Genomic DNA, 22,090 nt, shown 5'->3' with positions numbered 1-22,090 from the left:
ATAAAGCATAAAGCTATCTTGGCCTAACGTAGGCCCCCTATACTTAAAACGTACTACCGTCATCATAAAATACTTTAACCCCCCCCCCCCTCTCTCTCTCTCTCTCTCTTTCTCTCTTGCACACAAATAGGGATAGGGGCCATAGACCTCAATGTTTCAAAACGAGGAAGGAGAAAAAGAAACAGGGTGAAATACGATTTTTTTTTTAAATATCTTGTCAAAATCACAAATGTAGATTGTCGTCAGAGGTCAAAATTTTTGCTCGCTTGCTTCGCTCTATCGCAGTTTTTTACAATCAAATGTGCCTTTTATGCTATGTTTAGCCTCTTAAATATTTTATATTATTACGCCACTGATGACCCGCTCCCCCCCCCCTCCCCCCCCCCAAAAAAAAAACTACCGGTAATCTGTGTCAGTCATTCCCAACCGATCGACACCCATAGTTAATGTATGATCATGTTTATTCCCCCCTTTTGTTTGTATTTTCTTATGCCAACCTTTGCCATTGCTTTTACAACTTGTTGGAATTCTTCCATGCCCCCAGGCATGCTAGGAGGAGCGGGTCTTCAAACAAATTGTCATTTTCACTGACATTGTCATTTACCGTATATTGCATTATTCTCCGCATTCTCAAAACTTTTTTTTTACGAGCTCCATCTCGTGTCAGAAGGCGGCCATTGTAAATAACAAACGGCGAGCTGGAATTGGAACCAATCTGCCTTCTTTTCTCGATCTTATTGTTTAAATCAAATAAGGATGGCTGAGAACATTTTCCTTTTTGTACCTAACATAATTGGTGAGTTTCATTTTCGGAGCATGTAGGAATTCATATTAGTTTATCTGTTTTCTTAGCATTTCCATCTCCAACTTACGACTCGACTTAACACAGAGAGCTCCAGCCCGCGTAGCGGGCTGGAGCCCAGACGCGCAGTGTACAAACGGGCATTCAGGTGAGAGTACCGTGAAGTTTGGTCAATATCATTTACATAATACATAATTTAAACAGAAATTAAGCACTTACCACGATTGTATGGATGATAGTCTAACGAGTGGCAGTTTCCTGACATCGAGGCACAGACTGGAACCTCAAAAAACGATCAGTTCTGTCGCGGTGGCTCTCCTTCTTTCAAAATTCATAGCAAAATGGCCGTTCGAGAGGGTGTAAGGCGCATGCGCGAATTTGACAAAGTCTATATGCGCTAGTGCTATACTAGCCTCGGTCTCGATCGGCCATTTTGTTTTGAATTTTGAAAGAGGGAGAGACACCGCGACAGAACTGATCGTTTTTTGAGGTTCCAGTCTGTGCCTCGATGTCAGGAAACTGCCACTCGTTAGACTATCATCCATACAATCGTGGTAAGTGCTTAATTTCTGTTTAAATTATGTATTATGTAAATGATATTGACCAAACTTCACGGTACTCTCACCTGAATGCCCGTTTGTACACTGCGCGTCTGGGCTCCAGCCCGCTACGCGGGCTGGAGCTCTCTGGGTTAGACTCGACTCAGACTTCAGAGTCGAGGGCATGGTCCATGGTAGACCAAAAGCTTCGGTCTCTGTTATGTTGGTTGTTCAGCTGAACTCCGTTGGCTTCACTCACCAAATACAGAGACCGAAGTTCTAGCGCGATCTGTACAGGGGACTCAATGGCCATATGTTTATGTACTTAAGATCGGATAAAACGGGGAAGTGAATTTGCGCGACAGCCGAGGTAAGTCACTGTTTTTGTTCCTTTTAACTTGATTTTTCTCCGTTTTTGGGCAATTAATGCCAAGAGGGAATATTAATTTGCATTTTGGTCGCGTTAATTTTCAAAATTTTTATTCATTAAAGACAAAAATTGAAGAGCCCCGACGGGGGGATTTTGCATTGCAAGTCCCCTAATGGTGGCTGCACGCTAGCGAGCCGTCTGTGTACGAGGAGAATTAAAAAAAAAAAATGTTAAAAAACTCCTCGAAACAGACGGCTGCCAGCTGTCTAGGTCCATGGTAACCCAGAGAGCTCCCGCCCGCGCAGCGGGCGGGAGCCCAGAAGCTTACCGTGTATTTTACCATTGTCACCGGACTAGGGTGATTTATGGTCTAAATATTTCTCCAAATGAATTGTGAAAACGGAAAGTATACAATTACCACGATTATATGGATGAAGGTCTAACGAGTGGCAGATTCCTGACATCTGGGCACAGTCTGGAACCTCAAAAAAAACGAAAAGTTCTCTCCTTCTACCCAGTCTCGATCGGCCATTTTGTTACGATTTTTAACAAAAATGGCCGATCGAGACGGGGTAGAAGGAGAGAACTTTTCGTTTTTTTGAGGTTGCAGACTGTGCCCAGATGTCAGGAATCTGCCACTCGTTAGACCTTCATCCATATAATCGTGGTAATTGTATACTTTCTGTTTTCACAATTCATTTGGAGAAATATTTAGACCATAAATCACCCTAGTCCGGTGACAATGGTAAAATACACGGTAAGCTTCTGGGCTCCCGCCCGCGCAACTCTGGGTTAGGTCCATGGAGGGTCTAACAATTATTCAGCCGCTAGCCTGTATCCGTGCCAGTGGCTGTGCGCCGCGCCCTCCCGCTGCAGCAGCTGCCCAGCAGCCAGCTGCCCTGACCTTGCTGTGTTAAATTGTGGTGTTTCCACTTTTCTCACTTAGACATGACGTTGCAATAGGCCTAGGCCTACCCGTATTTTTAACCTCCAACATGGTAAGACTAAGAGTTCCATATGCACCCCCACTAAAATTGAAAATAAAAATATGGAGAAGGTTCAGAATAATGACTAGGCCTAGACTATTACTATCTATACTAGTCTAGGGTCTAGGCTATACTAATAGCCCTACGAATATATATGATGGGGGATTGGAAATACATACCAAAATATGGCTTTATTCCGTCAAATTTCGAGCAGGATCTAGTGCGTGTAAATGTCCATAGACATCGGTTTATTTAGTCAGTAAAGGGTCTGAGTCAAGACTAGTCGAACTCGTTAAAATACCCCTTCCGGTATCGGCGCTTCTTGCGCGCTAGCACAGCGGAAAGGTCTTGACTGCAGATAAATGAGGTGAGTTCAAGTCCCAACTAAGGTAAGCAACAGTAAAGAAATGATAGAAAAATCTGAAGTGAACGAACCGGAAGTCTCAACAATCTTGTTATTTTTGGTGGGGGGTGCATATGGAACTCTTTCCTAAAACATTTCCTTTCCCGAGCATCACCAATTTAGAAAATAAAGTTTAACTTCTAGACTCAGAGTGATATAGATCTAGATCTATCTGCTGTTTCAGAGGTTTTTTTAAAAAACATTTTCAGATTTTTTGGTACTCCTACACACACAGATGTCGGCCATAGGGCTCATAATGGTGGAGCTAGGCTGCTGATAGACAGGAATAACCGTCGTTTCTGGGGATTTATTCAACAATTTCTGACATTTTACTGTAATCCCCATTTACCGACGGTAGGGTGTACGTGTGGGCTCGCATGTGTTCTCATTCCCTCCCTTTTGTCAATTCACAGTCCAAAGTTTGATGTAATTTTACACATCGAATTTACAATCTAAGGATGTATAAACAACAAACTTTTAAACCTTGATATTTAAATGTTAAATACTTTAAACGATATAGATGAAAAAGGCATGAAAAATATACTTTACCGATGTTTAATTGGGTTGAACACGATAAAAATGGTCAAAATGGCAGCCAAACTATAAAATATTTACAAACGAACGTCAACAATCACGAATGTGATATCGATATTGCTTTCGATATTATACGATCTGCTCCATATGCGAACGAAACCGAAGATAAACGATACTAGTTATACTAGTACTAGTACTAGTTATAATCGCGATATATCGATTCGAGACATTAAGTTAATAACGATAATGACGTCATTCAAGATGGCAACTTGCAAGAAAAACCGTCAGGTCAGGTGAAAATGTCTTAGATGACAGATTTCTCAATCATCCAGAGGATTTTTTTCAATAACTCCGGCCCAAGGTATGCAATTACTTAATTTATTCATATTTCCCTGATAATGGAAACCATGAAACTTTCAATTTTGCTTAAAAAACAGTTTTAAATCGCGATCTATAAAACGCTAGTTCACTATACGTTGGCTGTAGGTACGGGGCCCCATCCCCTTCAGTCTATGTATGGTGAGTGGAGCCAACGTAGTTCAGCGGAACAACCAAAATACAGAGACTGAAGCTTTTGGTCTAGGCTGCTGACTGCCCGGGGGGGCCACTTACATTGGCGACTGGATACCATGCGCGACCAAAAAAACACGTAAAAAGGATGCCTTTTTCAAGATAGGGCTTGTTACATACGTAACGTACTAAGGGTGTCAAAAAGACTATTTTCGCTAGGAAAGCTACGTGTTTAGGGTCAAATTTGCGAGGGTGTAAAAAATTAGACTAAAATGTTTTATAAAGTATGTATTTTTTGCCCCAAGAGTCAACACTACGTGTTTAAAGTATGATTTTGTGCGAGATGTGGGAGGTGCAGGGACTGTACTAAACCCAATCAGGTAAAACCCACGACAGTGCACATAACAATAAAAATATTGTTGTACTTGTTTAGGGGGTCAATTTAGGGAATACTTGCCAAGAGTATTGTTTTGTTTCCAATACTTGTTAGGGGTAGGGTTTCACACATCAATACTTGTTAAGGGGTGCATTTTCAGAATGTGGAAAATACGTGTTTAGGGTGCTTTTCGAGACCCCATGGTCGCGCATGGTATACACTCCTCAATGGAAGTGGCCCTCCCGGGGCTGACTGGCAATTTTTAACTAACGGTAGAATCTAGATCGTTTTTGGAGAAAAGGGTGCGCTACCGCACCCTCTTCTATTCCTTAATTCCCTTTTTGACAGAGAAAAAGCATATGATTATGAATATTTTAACAAAACAATCGGCTTACTAATACCAGTTTCTTCAAATATGAGATGTAAATTAAACAACTTATTCGAAAGAGCCGGTCTCTGGTTGGTTCCATCGATCTTTTTTCTTTATGTTCCTATCAATCGCAGCCAATCATGTCTGTACTACCATTTTCAGTTTATCATGGTAACATGAGCGTGATTGGCTGGTGCAATCTCATTTTGAGATCGTTACCACCACTGGCATTTGTCTTTAACGGTGACACAAATCCTGTGAAAAACATGAAAAATTAGTTCTGGAGACCCCCTATTGTTTATGTTTTTATTTTTAACAACTTGAATTCAGGCTAGCAGCAAAGTGCCAGTGTTATTATTTGATGCATTTGTTTATTCTAAAATTTATAGAGCTAGTTTTCTCAGGAAATGAAATTCTTTGATGTTACTATACTATTTATAGATATCTGATATCAGATTATTTTCAAAATATCTGAATTATTTCACTTCCTCTTTCTACTTGTTATTCTTTATTGTCAAATTTGTATCAAACTAGTTCCCAGCAACGATTTCATTTTTATTTTTACTTAGGGTATTTTCGGATTCTGTTCACCATCTTGTCTCTGTTCTTCATGAGAAGTTGCTACCAACTGGCTACACTCCTATACCTCCTAGGCTCCTTCTTGGATGCATTTGATGGACACTATGCTCGTAAATTCAAACAAGGTGAGTGAGGGATCTGGGTGGGTAGAGGTAAGGTTTCCTGCTAATGGGTTAAACCAGCCAGAGCTGTTTGAAGGTTAAAAATCATTTGCTAGCCTGAGTTTACTTTCCAAAACTTCTAGCAATTATTCATGTCATTTGCACACCGTAAGGAATAACTTCTTGTAAACAAGGTCTGGAAAACCAGTTCCCAGTCAGCTGATGGTACAGTACTATCAACCACTTGCATAAAGTCAGGCTGCAAACCTATCGTTCAGGGGGATTAATTATTGTCTCACCCTCTCCCCGCCCAACTTGCATTGTTTGATTTCATGCATTTCAACCCATGCTACCAACCATGTGAAAAAAAAATAATGGCCACTCCAAATATTTTGACAATAAGTGATTATCAAAATCTGACTTTCTTTGCAAAATGCTAGACTTACATGTAATTGTAAGGTGTTTTTAGGAACAGCAAGGAAAAATTTGCTGATGGTTACACTGGCATATTGACTTTGTCATGAAAACAGTTGCATAAACCATACAATTTTTTAATTGTCTGGCCGAGTGACCAGTCCATTGACATTGCACAACTGCTTTCTAGTGGTTCCTAAAACAATTGTAGGTTTTAGCATTTCACAAAGAAAAGTCAGATTTCCATTATCTTTTTTTTTTGTCAAAACATAGGTATGGTTATAATATTTTACAAGGTTATCATCGGCTGGCAGGAAAATGATTTTCCAGGCATTGTTTACATGAGGCAAAACCTACATGTATAATGGCATGTGTTTGATTCAGAAGAGATGCCTTCCTAATTTAAACCTTTACATGAAACAAAATTATTCTAAAGTTCGCCTCCCATCCCTCTAATTACTAATCCCAAAATATGGATTATTTTGCTTTAAAAAAAAAGGAAATAAAAGCCATTTCCTGAAGGAGTGTGTAAGAAAATGTACAAGGGAGATATGGAAATTGTATCAAAAGAAGAACTTGGATTGGACAACGTTCTCAGAATTCAATATGAATGGGATTTTTGTTCTCTGCTAATTAGAGAACACTGATGGATGGTTTCCTTTTTAGATTCTTTTTATGGACCCTATGCTTGCCAAAAACCATCTACTTTTTGTTACCGATGTAGCTCTCGTTTGAAGGTCTATAGAATTGTTGCCGTTGAGAGCAATCTTTGAACATGCACGTGAAAGTAGAGCCTATTTCTTGGAAAAAAACAATTTGGGGCCTACCCTTTTTAGTATTGTGAAATAAAGTTTTGCTAGAAACCTTGCAATACCCCCTCTCATTTTAAATTGTATGGAAATGGTATTCATACACCCTTGACACTCCCTTTATGCATTAAAAGAAAGTAGGATTGAATTCTACAAACTTGGAATATCTTCAGTGTTCTATATTTGTAAAACCTAGAAACAAATTAATAAATGTACCTGTATATTTCAAATTTGGAGACCAATATTGTCGAAGACTTAATAATCCTACATTTGTGAGCGATGTATGCAGTAGGTTTATATTTCGATCCATTCTTCTTTTTGGTTTAGGGACCAAATTTGGTGCTATGCTGGACCAGTTGACTGATCGATGTGCTACTCTGTGCTTGACCATGGCTTTATGTGTGCTGTATCCTGAGTACATGGTCCTCCTGCAATTGAGTGCTGCACTGGACATAGCAAGCCATTGGCTGCATCTCCATAGGTAAGATGGCTTTCATCAATCTACTCTTAGGACACTGAGTAAAAACTAATTTGGGCATTTTTTGTTTTTACAGTCTCTAGAGTCATGAGCAAATCAGTTAAAGAGGGAATTTCAAAGTGAGAGAATGAAAAGAGATAAAATGGAGTTAGCATATGTAAGCCTGCACAAGTCAGCGTTGACCAGCAAAGTACTGAGAACTGATCAATTGTGGGGGCATTGTGGTCTAGTGGTTAAGACTCTTGTCTTTCAATCTGAGGAATGTAGTTTCAATTGCTAGCCATGGCGTGTTTTCCTTCAGCAAAAAATTTACCCACATTGTGCTGCACTCAACCCAAGTGAGGTATTTAATGGGTACCGGCAGGAAGTAATTTCGCAAAAAGCTGTGAGCACTGGAATCGGTAGACTAGCTTCACTGGGGTAATATTGGAGCACCTAACAAGGTGGATACGTGCGCTATGCAAATCCTATATTTTTATTAATTAGCAGCCCGTTCAATATACAGCAGCATATGGGCAATTCCACAGGTTGGTGGACATGAGCTTAAAAATTCAAATTCAATATTTTCTTGAATTTTTTAATACTTTAAGTCCTTCATACATGATAGTTTCAGGAACAAAAAATAAAAAGTTTATTTTCATATCTATACTTTGGAAAAAAATGGTCAAAAGTTGTGTCTTCCATTCTGTACCAAAATACAAGAAAAATAGTGAAAAATGAAATATGCCTTATTACCATTTTGTTATTGCAACAACATACCACTTTATATATTTCTGAAGTTTAGAAGAGTCAAATTACCTAAAATACACAACAGCTTTTCAAGTAAATTTGTAGTACTCATTCAAAAATGAATATTGCAACCTGGTCAGGTGATGTAACGTGAGTAACCGAAAAAAATGACTTTGTTTTCTGAGAGAAAAATTCTTCACAGTTAATTGGTGGGATTTAAAATTCTCTTCTTTCAAACAATCTTTGACACAGTGATGACTATCAAAATCATGAAAAAGTACAATTTTTTATAAAAATGATGAAGAAAAACTGTAACGTGAGTAACTTTGTAACGTGAGTAACCATCATGTAATGTGAGTAACCAGTAAAAATGATGCAGTTAGGTAACATTTTCTGTGGGATGTCAAGTTTTAAGTCTCATGGTGAGTTGTGAAGTTATTTTTGATTAATTAAAAGCAAAATGAGGGTACACCTCTTTGATGTGACTCTTTGTTCATCAAAATATCAGTGGTCATACAATCACACAAAAAATTGAATATTAGTAGAAGTATTCACAATGCGAGAGTGCATTAGTAAGACTTGGTTTCGATTAACCAAACTTTAAAGAGTGTTCGAACAACACATTGAATGTCCTTACCTGTAACCCTATCTAGGCTGGGGTATTTTGGGAGTTAATATGGCCCGGGGGGGGGGGGGGGGGTGGGTGGGGCCTCCCAGGCCCCCCTTGAGATCTCGGCCATTGGCTGCACGATCACGCCGAAAATTTGCACGCAGGTTGTCTTGGACATAATCTACAATACTATACAGTAATTTATTTCATTCAAATTGGTATTAAGCAATTATGCTAATTTATGCATAATTAGTAAGCAGAATCATACTTTTCCCTCTTACTTCATAATAAAGCTCCAATTGTTCCAATTTTTTGTATAAAATCTCTCTTTTTGATGTTCCTAGCAATGAATTTTACACACATTGAATTTTTAATGACATTTGTGTTGTTAACTATACATGGACAAAATGTAACGTGAGTAACCGTAACGTGAGTAACCATATTATCTGCACCCCAAGTAAAAACCATGTGTTCTTTATTTTTTTAATTATGTACAAAGTTTGTCTCCCTAATATACTTCTTTGAAATGGATATAATCAACTTTCATAAAAGCCTTGTATGAGGAGACTTTTCACTTATGTCGACTTTTCATTTTATGCATGTCCAAATCATGTAACGTGAGTAACCGACACATTCCAAAGATTTGCCAGGAGCATAATGAAATTTCCCAAGTTTTGTTTTTATACAAAGGATAGTCAGACTGTGTACTTTGTTGTGATAAGGAGATGTTTAGTTCCTATCAATAATAATGGAGTTACAGCTCCAAGTATGAGTCAAGGTGTCTCCAAATGTAATGTGAGTAACCGTGGAATAGCCCATATGTACTCTTTGGTTTTCCAATGCATTTTCATGCATGTATCTAATTTTGATCTCTTAAGAATTCTTACCTTTCTACAGTTCTTTGATGGGAGGTAAAACAAGTCATAAGTTGATTGATCCATCTGAGAACCCTATCCTATCCATCTATTATACATCAAGGGTAAGATTGTAGTTTTAAGATTTATTGATCAGTACTCTTATTATTCAGTTGGCCTCGAGCACACAAGCCCGCTGCTACCCCCCCCCCCCAAAAAAAAAATGCTTTTCAAAATTGTTTTGAAGTGGAAAATTATTCCCCAGGGAATATGATAACCCCTTTTTTTCCTTTTTTTTGTTTGTTTGCTTGCTCCTTTATTTCATGTTCATGGTAAATCCTGTCTGCCCCTTGGTGGCCTCATAATTTGGTGATGATTTTTCAATTCTAAGGCATTGTGTTGTTTTCCTTTGATGAGGCATTAGTCTATATTGTCAGGTTCATCAGTGAACCTGTTATAGGCATCAGTCCTAATTCAGGCATGATATTCTCCTGATTAAAACCGGAATTCTGATTTTTTTTTAAATAATTTTTTTCAGATTTTTTTTCAACATGAAATCCTTTGCCCTAGAACATTCTCAGGCTGTTTTTACAGCTTCTTAAAGTCAAATGATAAAACTATCATGCAGACTCACCTTGAAAAATCACTTTTGATTTCTTTACTATGGAAAAGCTTGTAACTCCTAACGGGGTGCCTCAGAATTCGGCGGTGACTTAGCGACCCTTGGCTATTTTTCAGATTTTTTTTCGGATGGGAATATCATGCCTGCTAATATTCTAGTGTACGTTATCAAAATTGATATAGTACTGGATAAGTGCTAATAAAACATATTTTAAAGGAGCGCCTTGAGCACCTAACAAGGTGGATATGTGCGCAATATAAATACCCTATATTATTATTATTATAAAGATATTTAGCATTTAATATTTATCGATTGAAATTTAGATTGTCACAATGAAATCAATTGATGAATGTTTTAGAATGGTCACTATACATTTGTATGATTTTAATGTTCAAACAAAAGTTATGTTATATTATGAAAGAATATTTATGATATTCTAAATCTTTCTCCAAACTCTATTCTGCCTTTGATCCTGAATGGTTGACAGCAATGTGTTTTTTTTGTGAAACCATTTCTGCTCTGCTCTAAAGTATTGTTATGATTATGATTTTTATTTCCCTTGTTTTATTTCCAGCCAGTACTATTTGTCATGTGCTCAGGTAATGAGCTCTTCTATTCCATGATGTACCTCTTGTACTTCACAGAAGGACCTACTGGTATGTATACATACGTCATTATTAAAATACATCTATATGTATGTACTTGTACATGGTATGGTGTTTAGATGTCTTTTCAATTTCGATTTGATCCACATTTATTTGGCCTAAGATGAAAATTGAAATAAAATTAATTATTAAATAAATGTAGGGATTGCCGAAAAGGAAACTAAAGACTAAACAACCAACACTCCCCTCCCCTCCCCCCCCAAAAAAAATAAATAAATACGGTAAGTAACGGTCTATTTACCGCACCTTTTTCTCGGCGGGATAGAAGCAAAAGTCGGGGGTGCGGTTTATCCACGGTGATAGGTCTGAGTCAGCCTGAAAAAAAACCAAGTCCATTTCCCCCTGAACAAAGGTTATTCACAGGGAAATCGGTTTTGGTTTATTTTATATCTATAGCTAACATGATATTTGATGTCTGTTACGATGACAAGGCTAGAGAAACTGAGAAAGACTCAAAATAATAATTAGCAGCCCGTCGTAACCCCTTCCAAACATGTACCGTAGACGTCTGCCAGTTCACAACACATCGAGTGGCCGGGCGTAGCCGCCTAGGGCAATGTCATTTAGAGGGTATGAGCCGAGGGTAATGGCAAGCGATTATTACGATCTTAATCAAATATTGTCCATAAAAGTTTGATTAACAAACGCACCTACCTTCATGACACTAATTCCAACTTTATTCTTAAGTCATTGATTCAAAGCAGCGAAGTTCCCTGGCTAAGTTCAAACAGATGCCAAGCATACTCGGTATTTTGTCACTAGCCGAGCGAGAGTGAGAGCTTGCATGCGTGTGGTTATAGTGCGACTTAAGCTGGCACTATTCATTTTACCCCCTCCCTAGGCCCTCCCCCAAAGTCTAGTCCCGTTACGAAATTTTACGCTGCCCGCGTGCGCCAGCTTATTTTTTCTTTCTTGTTTGCTTTTCATAAGATACCACCACACACGTACGAGAGACGGCACGAAGCCGTAAAAAACAACTGGAAAAAAAAAGCCAATTTCTTTGTTTCTTGAACCTTCCTGTAATCCCGTATCCAAAATTCATGCTTATATATCAAAAGCTAGACAAATTCTGAAAGTGATAGTGAGGTTGTGATGCGGGAAATGTGAATGTTTCTTCCTCTCCTACGCTGGGAAAGACACGGTAGCTGTAGCATAATTTGATATCATGATGTGATGTACCGGTACCGTATCGTACTTTGTGTGTGTACAGTGTGAGGTGAGTGTGTAAGTGGCCAATAATGTCGGAACCTTTCTTTCTTGCTATAATTTGTAGATGAATTGATCAAGAACAGCAGATTTCCGTTTACCGGTAATCTCTTTTGATACTTTGAAATATTTAACTTAGTTTTTGTTTCTTAGTACCTCAAATATGTGAGAAGAATTGTTTTTTTAGTCCAAAGTTGGGGGTGCGGTTAATCCACGGGTGCGGTTTATAGTCCGCTACTTACGGTAAATAAAAAAATAAAAAATGCAGAATTTTTCAATGTACAAATACAATATATTACAATGCAATGCAATACAGTAATGATGATAATGTTGAATGACATTTGAAAAGAGGGAATAAAAAAGAAACCAAAAAAAGCTTGGAATAATATTTGTGGTTCTAATAAGAACAGTGTCATTCTTACATAGAACTGTGAAGGCATGAATGATACAGTATCCTGAATGTCAGTGTAAATTGCCAGTTCATCAAAATAATGATTTATTACCAATTATAATCCTGTTGTATTGATGTTGGTCATATGGTAATTTTTGCAGTATTGGAAAAAAACATTTCTTTTTCTGGTTGAACCAATATTTTATGCTATCACATCCCATATTAACTAGCTATTGTATTTGATATATGACTTATTTAAAGGCAATATTAAGTTTCATTCATATGAATTTGATATTGATATTGAAGAAATTGTTAAACTATTTTAGTGCTTGGGAAAGTTTAATTAGTTGGACTTGAATTTATATCTTATGTGAGATTTTTAATTGATAACTACACCTTAATACAGTATTTAGAACAATCTTCTGTGGTGTAGCTTTTTTTACATATATATTCGCCCTAATAACATTTGAAAAAAAAAGTGGTAGTTGAATAAAATATGTATATCCTACTCCCTTCTTGCCTTGTCTCTGTTTTCTGGTTCAAAATTTGTAATGCTCCCAAATCATCTTGGCTTGATGAGAATGGAGGGAAATGCGCATCTGGATCCCGTCTTACAAAGAGTTGCAATTGATCCAATCAACCACAACTATGGAAAGCCAGTAACATCAACATTTAGAATTGCATGTTTGTTCAAAATATTTTCTAGTTAGGATGTCTATTCATACATCCATCGTTTTCTTGAAGATTCAGTGTGTTTCTCTTTGTTTAAAGAGGGCATTGTGCAAATTTCCTGTAGACAAGAATTATGACATTGATGGTTTTCCATATACACTGTAGTTGAGGTTTATGGAATCAATCGCAACTCTTTGTAAGACGGGGCCTAGATGTACAAAAGATTGGTTATTTCCCCGGTGGAATTCATAAATTCTTTAAATTGTGTCAGTTACTGAAAACAATTTTGATTTTTTCATAACTAATTATTTTTTACATCTTTTTTTCTTCCCTCTTTCTCTTTCTCTCCCTTTATATTTGTCACCCCCAGTGATGTCTATGGGTCTCTTCCGTATGATATTCTATATATCAACTCCCATTGCGATTGTAAAAGCCATGATCAGTGGTGTGCATCTGGTCGTTGCATCTAGGAACATGGCTACCATTGATGTTGCAGAGAGGGAGGCTGCAGCTCAATCAAAAAGCCAGTAAATATTTTAACATACCTGTATATCAATGATGGTCAAAGCAGTTGTCACAAAAAACATTAAGTGCAAATTCTGTTCCCTGTTTATGCACTAACTTAGGGTTTCCTGGGGGGGGGGGGGGGTGGGGTGTTAAATGGAGGATGGGTCTGATGTGGATTTTTGCATACTCCAAGTGGGTTGATGCACAAAAAGAGGACAGCCGACACAATATCTCTTGAATGAATAGAAAGGAACTTTTGCTGGTGTTTTTTTTTCATCTTTTCCTTTATTTCTGTCACCATTCATCAGAGGCTGAGCAAAACATGCCTATTAACCAAATATATTTAAAATTATATCTGAGATTTTCATTAGTTTCATTGAGTTACTTTGAAGGCCACACCTATCCATCATAGCGAGGTATATACATGTACGTTTGTACGTATATAAGTTCATTATGTTGAAATGAATACAGATACATTCCCATTTGGGTCAATGAAGAAAATCGTATTTTCTGTATGGAATAGAATTATCAACAACTTTGTCTTACTCAGATATAAAGCCATATAATGCAGGATGTAATTGTGTAGACAGGAATAAAAAAATTGTAAATTATTTTCGCCAGCACATCCTTGTCTAGCTTTATAGAGACACTAGACATTGCAGTATTTCCTTAAATTGATTTAGTATTAAGGAAATACTGCAATGTTTGCTGTGTGATGTTGTTTTGATCATGATATATTATGTTGTTTTCCAAACTTAGTTTGACCTTTCTAGTTCATCTCTCTGGTATCAATATTATGAAATTTCCTTGTTTCATATGATTTGCTTGATGAATATCATATAACCTTTCAGAATGGGAAGGTATCAACCATACAATAATTTATCTTACTTTTGTAGTATTTAAAGGTACTGTACTAATATTTACAGAACAAAATGGGATTAACTTATTGTTTTTTTTTTTTCATTATTACTGCAGTTATGTATGTCATGTAGTCACAATGTTCAGTGGTAATAATATATATGGATATCATTAATGTTAAACATTGGTACCGTTGGCAAATTAGAATCTTGCCAAAAAGGAATGAGTATTTGAAGATGCTGTTTTATTAATTTCCTGTTTTCATTTGATATAGTCACCTTGATATCATTGCATAAATCACGATAAACAAATACACTGTTAAATAGTATTTGTTTATGATTATCATTTTATTCACTTCATAATTTGTAAATTAATTTTACCAACTCGTATGATTTGAAAATTTTAAGATGTTAGTATTGTGACTGTGAATTCAATTTGGATCTTTCTTTGTATCAAGTATGGAGTTCATTCTGAAGTGCTGATAAATGTTAAATAATTAGATTTCTTAATCATGCATTTCAGAAAGTAATTGCAAACAAACAGTACTTTTGAAGAAAAGTAAATTTGCGCCTTCATGTTAATGTACATTAAATTTATTGAAATACCACAAGTGTGGGATGCTAATTGTCGCCACATGCATATTAATTTTTTAGTTATTACAGGTTTTATGATCTGAGGTACAGGTTAAGTATGTTTCCTGGAATGAACCATTTATTTTTTATCTTTCATGTTACAATACCCTTCAGTATTCTTCAACTCTGTGTAATACACAGATCACTTTATTTGATCATTATTATAAAAAATTATAATGTGAATTAGAATATCATGAATGTGAAGTTTTTCTTTAATTTTCTTATAGTATTTGTAATATCATCATAAAATAATAGTCATCCTGGTGAAATTCACACCAGATTCAAAATCAAGATTTGCCCTCACTAACTTAACAGAACATTTTTGTGAAAACAAAATTTTTGCATATTCATTGATATGATTATTTATGTATTGCTTATATTTATGTCACTAAATATTTCATATGCACATTTAATTTGATTGAGATTAAGCCCTTTCCACCATATACTTCATGAATTTTAAGCTCATTTAATAGAAAAGAGCAGGGCTCTTTATTTATGTGACCACATCATTCAATACACATTTCCTCTACAAGAGATCTATAGAATTTGTTTTTGTGAAGTTGTGCAATTATATCTAGAGAGTTTGGTGGCATATTTTGTGAGAAATATCAAATAAATTACTACAATTCAAATGTATTTTTTTTCCTTTGGCAAGCCATTTATTTAGTGTTCTGAGAAAATATTCCTATCTACATTACACGTACATGTCAAACTATACACACTTGCATTTGTTTCTCCAACAAATTCAAAATATAAATATATAAATATCTTGTTTCACTCTGTATGTACATATTTTACATTGTTATTGGTATATTTCAACACTGCACATACATGATGTACATGTAAATATTCATCACAGAAGTACATGTACAAAAATGATAGGAATGACTCAAATTATGATAAAAATATACAAATTTTAATAGATGTACTATATTTGTTACCTATAAACAAACTATGGTATTCATATTTTGTTTAGTAAAGCTCATTTGGTTCAAATTGCACAAAGAGCTATCTAGCTTGCTTTCAAAAATTAAGATGAATGAAAATTTATATAGTTAAAAAACAATGAGATTTTAATGGAAACTTGACAAATCAGAAGAACTGCACAAAAACCCAAACATAACATAATTCAGACAAAGCAAAAACAGCAACTACCTGAATAATAGACATAATAGTATTAGTGCTTATTTATTTGTATTGATTGCATTACCCATAATATGCAATCAATGAATAGGCACCGACATCAAGAGCCTACCTACATAAACTAGAGTGATATGTGAAATGTATTCAGCCTTTTCCATATTGGATATTAAGTGGTACGTGTTATAAGCATCAGCAAAATTAGCTTCTTTTTTTTATACAAAAATAGTCTATCACATTTAAATTCTCGGGTTATGGCTGAATTGGGACAAAAGACTGCCATTTCTCATTCTCCTCCGGAAGACTGGCTATTGAAATTTTATTGAATAATTTTTAAAAATTCATTCAGATATATACACATAACTGCTTTGGAGACTCCAAGTTCCACTTAGTTGAATGCATGTGGGACAATTCCAATAAATAATCAACCTTTTTTACATCATTTAATTTGGCATTTCAGTACATAGAGAATACAGTTACAATTTTCACAGACCAAGTCCAAACAAACAGCAAGTTGATTTGAATAGGTAGTGGAAAATCACATGGAAATAGCACTTAAAGTCTACTCAAATCGTTAAAAATAGGTTAACACATTTTAAATTTTGCTTACTGGGTATTTTCTCAAATTTGTGATATGAACATCCCACTCAGTATCCAAATGTGGGGCCAATAATGTCACACACACAGTTCCTTTGTATTTTATAACAGGAAATATAGTGGATCTCAACCAAATGATAACTTCTGATGATTTTAAATAGTTCATGCAGAAATCCTCCAAATTTATCATTGGAGGAAAGAATTTATATGTTTGATATTGCATGTAATAAAGTACATTAGAAATCGGTTCCCTCGTTCACATACACCCCATGATGAGCATATCACCGTCTTGTGCAAATAGAATGTTTAAACGTCACGGACATATCTATCCTATTTCAAAATGGGTTTCAGAGAAATTTTTAGTGCTTACTCATTTGATTGTCTCTATTGATTCAAATCTTCATTGAGGTGGACTTGACCTTTAAACTGGATGAAAATTTGACCAAATTGGTGGTCCAAAACTTTTAGCCATAGTAGTGTGAGACAATGTTGACATTAGTGGTAAAAGTCAAAATAGCTAAAGATCAACTTAACTTTTCACAACTTATGCTATATAATTCAACCTGTTTTATATTTGCAGTATCTGAAGTAACACCTACTTATAAAACTTTTGTGTAGCAATGTTTCGTATGTAATTGTGAATGAAGATATCTGCTATGACCTTGCCATTCTTTCAATATTAGTGTTACAAAAAAATAAATGAGCATAATAATTTACATTGATGTGATAGATTTACTCATACAAATAAGAGGTACAGTCCGACCTCTCTTATCCGGCCTCCCCTTATCCGGATCTATTATCCGAACGCACACTTGCCGAATTTTTTTTTCTTCAACCTAGTACGTGAGGAAATGAGATTTCAATCTAAACTCAATTCTATATGCAGACTCACTTTGGTTACATATATTTTCCAATATAGTCTACCTACAACAAAATTATTTTTCATGAAAATATCTCACCCAAATCACCGAAAGAACTTAGGCATGATAATTTCCAGTAAATCAGGGCGCAGCGGAAACATTTCATCATGTTTCTCTTTTTGCTTCCAGAGAAAAACAACACATGTCTCGCTAAACGTAATGCCTCAATACGGACAGTGCCATCTATCATGTTTGAGCCGACAGTCAGTGTAACAATGGCTGACATTGCGAAGCTGCGATACCCGCCACAATGATCTAATTGTAAAACTTAGTTTTATCGAGTCATTCTCTTTCTTTCGATGTATACCTCAATAATTTTAGCATGTAAATTATCCAACAGTTTTGGCCATCGATCGATTTCATTTCCGTAAAAATACCACCTATAATTTGCACTGACACTGCAGTGAATACTGTCTTGTATGCCCACTACAATGGATAACGTGTAGCTATCGCCGTTGGCCTGGGGAGGCAGCCAGCAGCGCAGCTGCGTGTATTTAATATTGGGTCTCCCAGATCCGGATAAATCCCTTATCCGGATTGGTGCTAGTCCCAACGTGTCCGGATAAGAGAGGTCGGACTGTATATGAAATGGAATGAAAGATACGCTTAGCACTGATCGTAATGATACACATCCACATGTAGGCATTATCAATCTATATCAATTATTGATCTATAGTGCATAAAACATATAGATAGCAATATAGATGACTATGTATTTGATGGAATATAACGTACATGTTTATTTCACTTACTTTTAATATTACACTTTTTAATGGAACAGTAACTCAGAATACTCTGTTATCCTCAAATTATTGATAGCATTGGCTCTCCTTGTGTTTTTAGGTGGCAGGCAATAAATTTGGAAATACAATATTTCAGAAAAATTATCATGGCTATGGCAAAACATATATATAAATGTAGCAGCAAATTGAAAGTGTGAGCTTGTTCTGGATCATAACCTTTACAAAATCCCATTACTTTTAATGCTCGGCAATAGATACTGCTATATACAACTTATATAAACCTTTGTTAATTTCATAATAACATAATACAATAGATATCAAATTAAAATATCCTCATTATTATGTGGAATCTATTATCAATACAGTGCGCAATAGACCAGTTCGTAGTTACATCAGGGACAATTTTGGTCAAATGACCTTTCATTTATTTCATTATGATAGGCAGATTTCAAAGCAGGATATAACATATGCATGCCTTACATAGCAGGATGAAGAAATTGAATTATACCAGGTGACTAGAATAGCACACTATTGAAGACTCCATGAAGGTATTTGTTGCATTTCTACTTTGAATGCATATTATAGCATGTTGCACAATGTACTTGGCAAACTGCAGTGAAATACCAGTCGTGGACGCATTTTTGTTCTTTGTGGATGCCAATGAAAAACACAATTGAAAAGATATATGAATAATCAAGACACCAAAGTTGGTGCTTATCTCATTAAATTTTAAACCACCATGCCACTTTAGTACAAACGACCTTTCTCTGATCATGCGCAGAATCTTCTGATCATGCGCAGAATGGAACTACGAACTGGCTTATAGAATTTAACTTGATACATGTGTATATTTAAATATTCTTTCTATATGTATTCTATCTATTCTTTCAATTTTCTTATCAATAAAATTCTTCATGGGTACACATACATAACACCCTCAACAAATACGCAATACATTTGAGTGGAAGGGGAAGCTCTAATCCAAACCAGACAAGAACAAGTATAAATCATAATATATTTCTTGTGTTCTTTGGTAAGATAATGAACCTACCCCCCCCCCCCCTTAAAAAAGTCACAAGCAGGTGTCTTTTCTACTCCTAAATGCACGTTACTGTATTTTATCCCTTATCATTCTAATAAAAGGTGTCAAATATTTGCCTTTTTTAGAAGTCAAGTAATTTTCAGACCCGGGGTCTGTCTCACAAAACTTGTTACAATAACAAATGTGTAATAACAGATGAAATCTACTGAAATCATTTGATTCAATTGGCTAACAGTAAGCTTGTTATAAATATAAATTGTGCACTTATTATAACAAGTGTATATGAAACAGGACCCAGATTACACAAAACACAATTTAATTTTACAGTTGAACAGATTTCTGTGGTTTCAACAGATTTGATTTAGCACAGATACCAGTCAGTATGTTCTAATTAAACTTTCATTATCCAAAATAGTGCATACTCTCATCGCCATTAATTTGCAAGTTATTGGAGTATATATTTTTGCAAAATAAAATCTCTTAAAATGTGGATTTGTTATTGTTCCTACTCATTCATTTGAATCACATAAAAAGTGAATTTAACAGGTCTACAATTATTTTCAGCACTTCATAAAGTGTACAAATTTGTTAGCCTAAAGAGTTTAAAGCTGCCAGTGAAGTTGCCTCTCCATAGGGGCTACTTCTAATATCTAGATTTATTCAAAGGAGTGGCATAACAATAATGGTTGAGTATTATGAAATGAATGAATTAAGCAATATTATTAAAATGTAATGTTAAGTAATCATTATCTTATACTACTTATAGCTCAAGATGATACAATGCAAATTAATATAAAACAAGTTATATTTAAAATAGCTACATGTACATGTACGTATACAGGAAAAGATTTGTATCTAAACCTCTATTCTGTAGCATATATATGAATGGGATGAAAGACATAGATGTACATTCCAAAGAGCAATGATGGACGGAACTAATCAAGGTTTTACTATTTCAAGGGGAAAAGGGATCAAAGAGTGATGAAAAAGTGTATAATGCACAGATGAAACAAAAAAATACATATATATAGCAGAAGTTACCTACAATAACAAAATACACACAGCACTTTCTTGAATTCTGCTCTATATTGGACGGTTTTCTAACAATACAGCATTGCACATGTATGAATTATAAATCAGCAAAATGCGAATTTGCTCACTATAACACCAGTTTTTACATGTAGATATAAATTGTTCCTAATTTGAAGAGGAAAATCCTTTTTGTAAATTCATTAAAGTAATACCACTAAAGATAAAAATTAGGAAAAACATAACAATTTTGCCCGCTGAGGCACCTGTATTATTTTTAAATAATATGTCTAAAAACAGACGTAGTAGATTCAAATTCCACATTTCATTCTTGAAACAAGGAGACATAAACATCTGCATGAATATTATCAACCACAGTGGAGGCCTGGTATAAATGAGTACGAGATATGTCTCCCTTATTACAAGAAAATGAACCTTGTTTCATAAAATAGCCCTACTAGAGCTTAACTTATAAAATTTTAGTTATCCCCAATTCCAAAGAATATGCTTATTGAATATGAGAATTGAGATGAAAAAAAATTAAATCATATCATTTCATTTCTGGACTATGATATGAATTGCTCCTTTTTGATGCAAAAGATGAAGGTGTAGCACACATTTGTAATTATAATCAGTGAATTATCTTGTCTCATTTCTCCTGAATTTGCAAACTTTCATTTTTACATATCAGGTCTGTTACCTCTAAGCTTATTTCAGCAACAGTGCATGGTAGTGGTTCTATTTTTGCAACAATTCTGGAATCATGTGAGGGAAAATGCATATTCAAGACACACTACATTCTCACATCCCCCAAAGCAGATATGGATGAATTTCTTCTAGCACATTGTTGATATTCACAGTTGAAATTCATTCAGTTGGAATGCAATCTCTTTCAAAGATGGTCTAGTGGACATTTGCCAGACTCAACCCAGGTGAGGTGACTGGGTGCCAGGCAGGACTTACTACTTGAAATACTATAAAAGCACCTTATTGGTAGCTATGTATAAGTCAGAGTAGTAATTGCAGAACCCCTAGAGAACAATAGCCGACATGAGCATTATAAGAAGTCACAATTTTCATTATCTTCTCCCAGTATGCAGCACATTGGATAGGCCCAAACTTTGACGTCATCATTGGGAAGCTCTTAATGCAGTCTCTAAAATGTCCTCTTCATGTATTTCCACATCCCTGGCAATGCTTGGGCACTTCCAACTTCAAGAAAGCGACCTCTCCTTCATGGCTTGCAGCATATAAGTACATCACATTCTCTGAAGAAGAATTGAGCGCAGTCTTTGACAATTCTCACTAAAATATCCTCTGATGCTATCTCCTTTTTCCTTTCCCTGCGGGGGCATTTGGTTTGTTCTTATTTACATACTTCATGTACTCTATTTCACCATCCAATGCTTGGAGTTCTTCCCTCAACTTCTGATTCAGGTCCTTCAATGAATCTGCAAAAAAAAGACATAAAAAAGTATTTAAAAAAAATTTTTAATAATCCTTATCTGATTATTTTGCAAATGTACTGTCAGCCGTCAAAGATGTCTGGAAAAAAAATTAGTAGGTACACCTGTAAGCAACAAGAAGAGAAGCCGCTTCAAG

General features: G+C 35.7%; 2 protein-coding genes across 2 annotated transcripts in view; one reads left to right on the top strand and one right to left on the bottom strand.

Annotated features, from left to right (window-relative positions):
* Positions 1-660: 660 nt before the first annotated feature.
* Positions 661-15,653, top strand: LOC129275261 (CDP-diacylglycerol--inositol 3-phosphatidyltransferase-like). The gene is made up of 6 exons (XM_064110057.1): positions 661-796; positions 5,460-5,594; positions 7,121-7,274; positions 9,508-9,589; positions 10,661-10,742; positions 13,391-15,653. Exons 1-6 carry the CDS (start codon positions 757-759, stop codon positions 13,549-13,551), a joined length of 654 nt encoding a protein of 217 aa, XP_063966127.1. The 5' UTR covers positions 661-756; the 3' UTR covers positions 13,552-15,653.
* LOC129284298 (kinesin-II 95 kDa subunit-like) overlaps positions 15,649-22,090 on the bottom strand; it is a 30,255-nt gene continuing 23,813 nt past the window's right edge. Inside the window, exon 18 of the mRNA XM_064110049.1 lies at positions 15,649-21,939. Coding sequence (XP_063966119.1) covers positions 21,812-21,939 — 128 coding nt within the window. The 3' untranslated portion in view covers positions 15,649-21,811. The remainder of the gene's footprint in view (positions 21,940-22,090) is intronic.

Source organism: Lytechinus pictus, chromosome 2, assembly GCF_037042905.1.
Source record: "Lytechinus pictus isolate F3 Inbred chromosome 2, Lp3.0, whole genome shotgun sequence".
In the NCBI taxonomy this organism is placed as follows: domain Eukaryota; kingdom Metazoa; phylum Echinodermata; class Echinoidea; order Temnopleuroida; family Toxopneustidae; genus Lytechinus; species Lytechinus pictus.
This window is presented reverse-complemented; position numbering and strand designations above follow the sequence as displayed.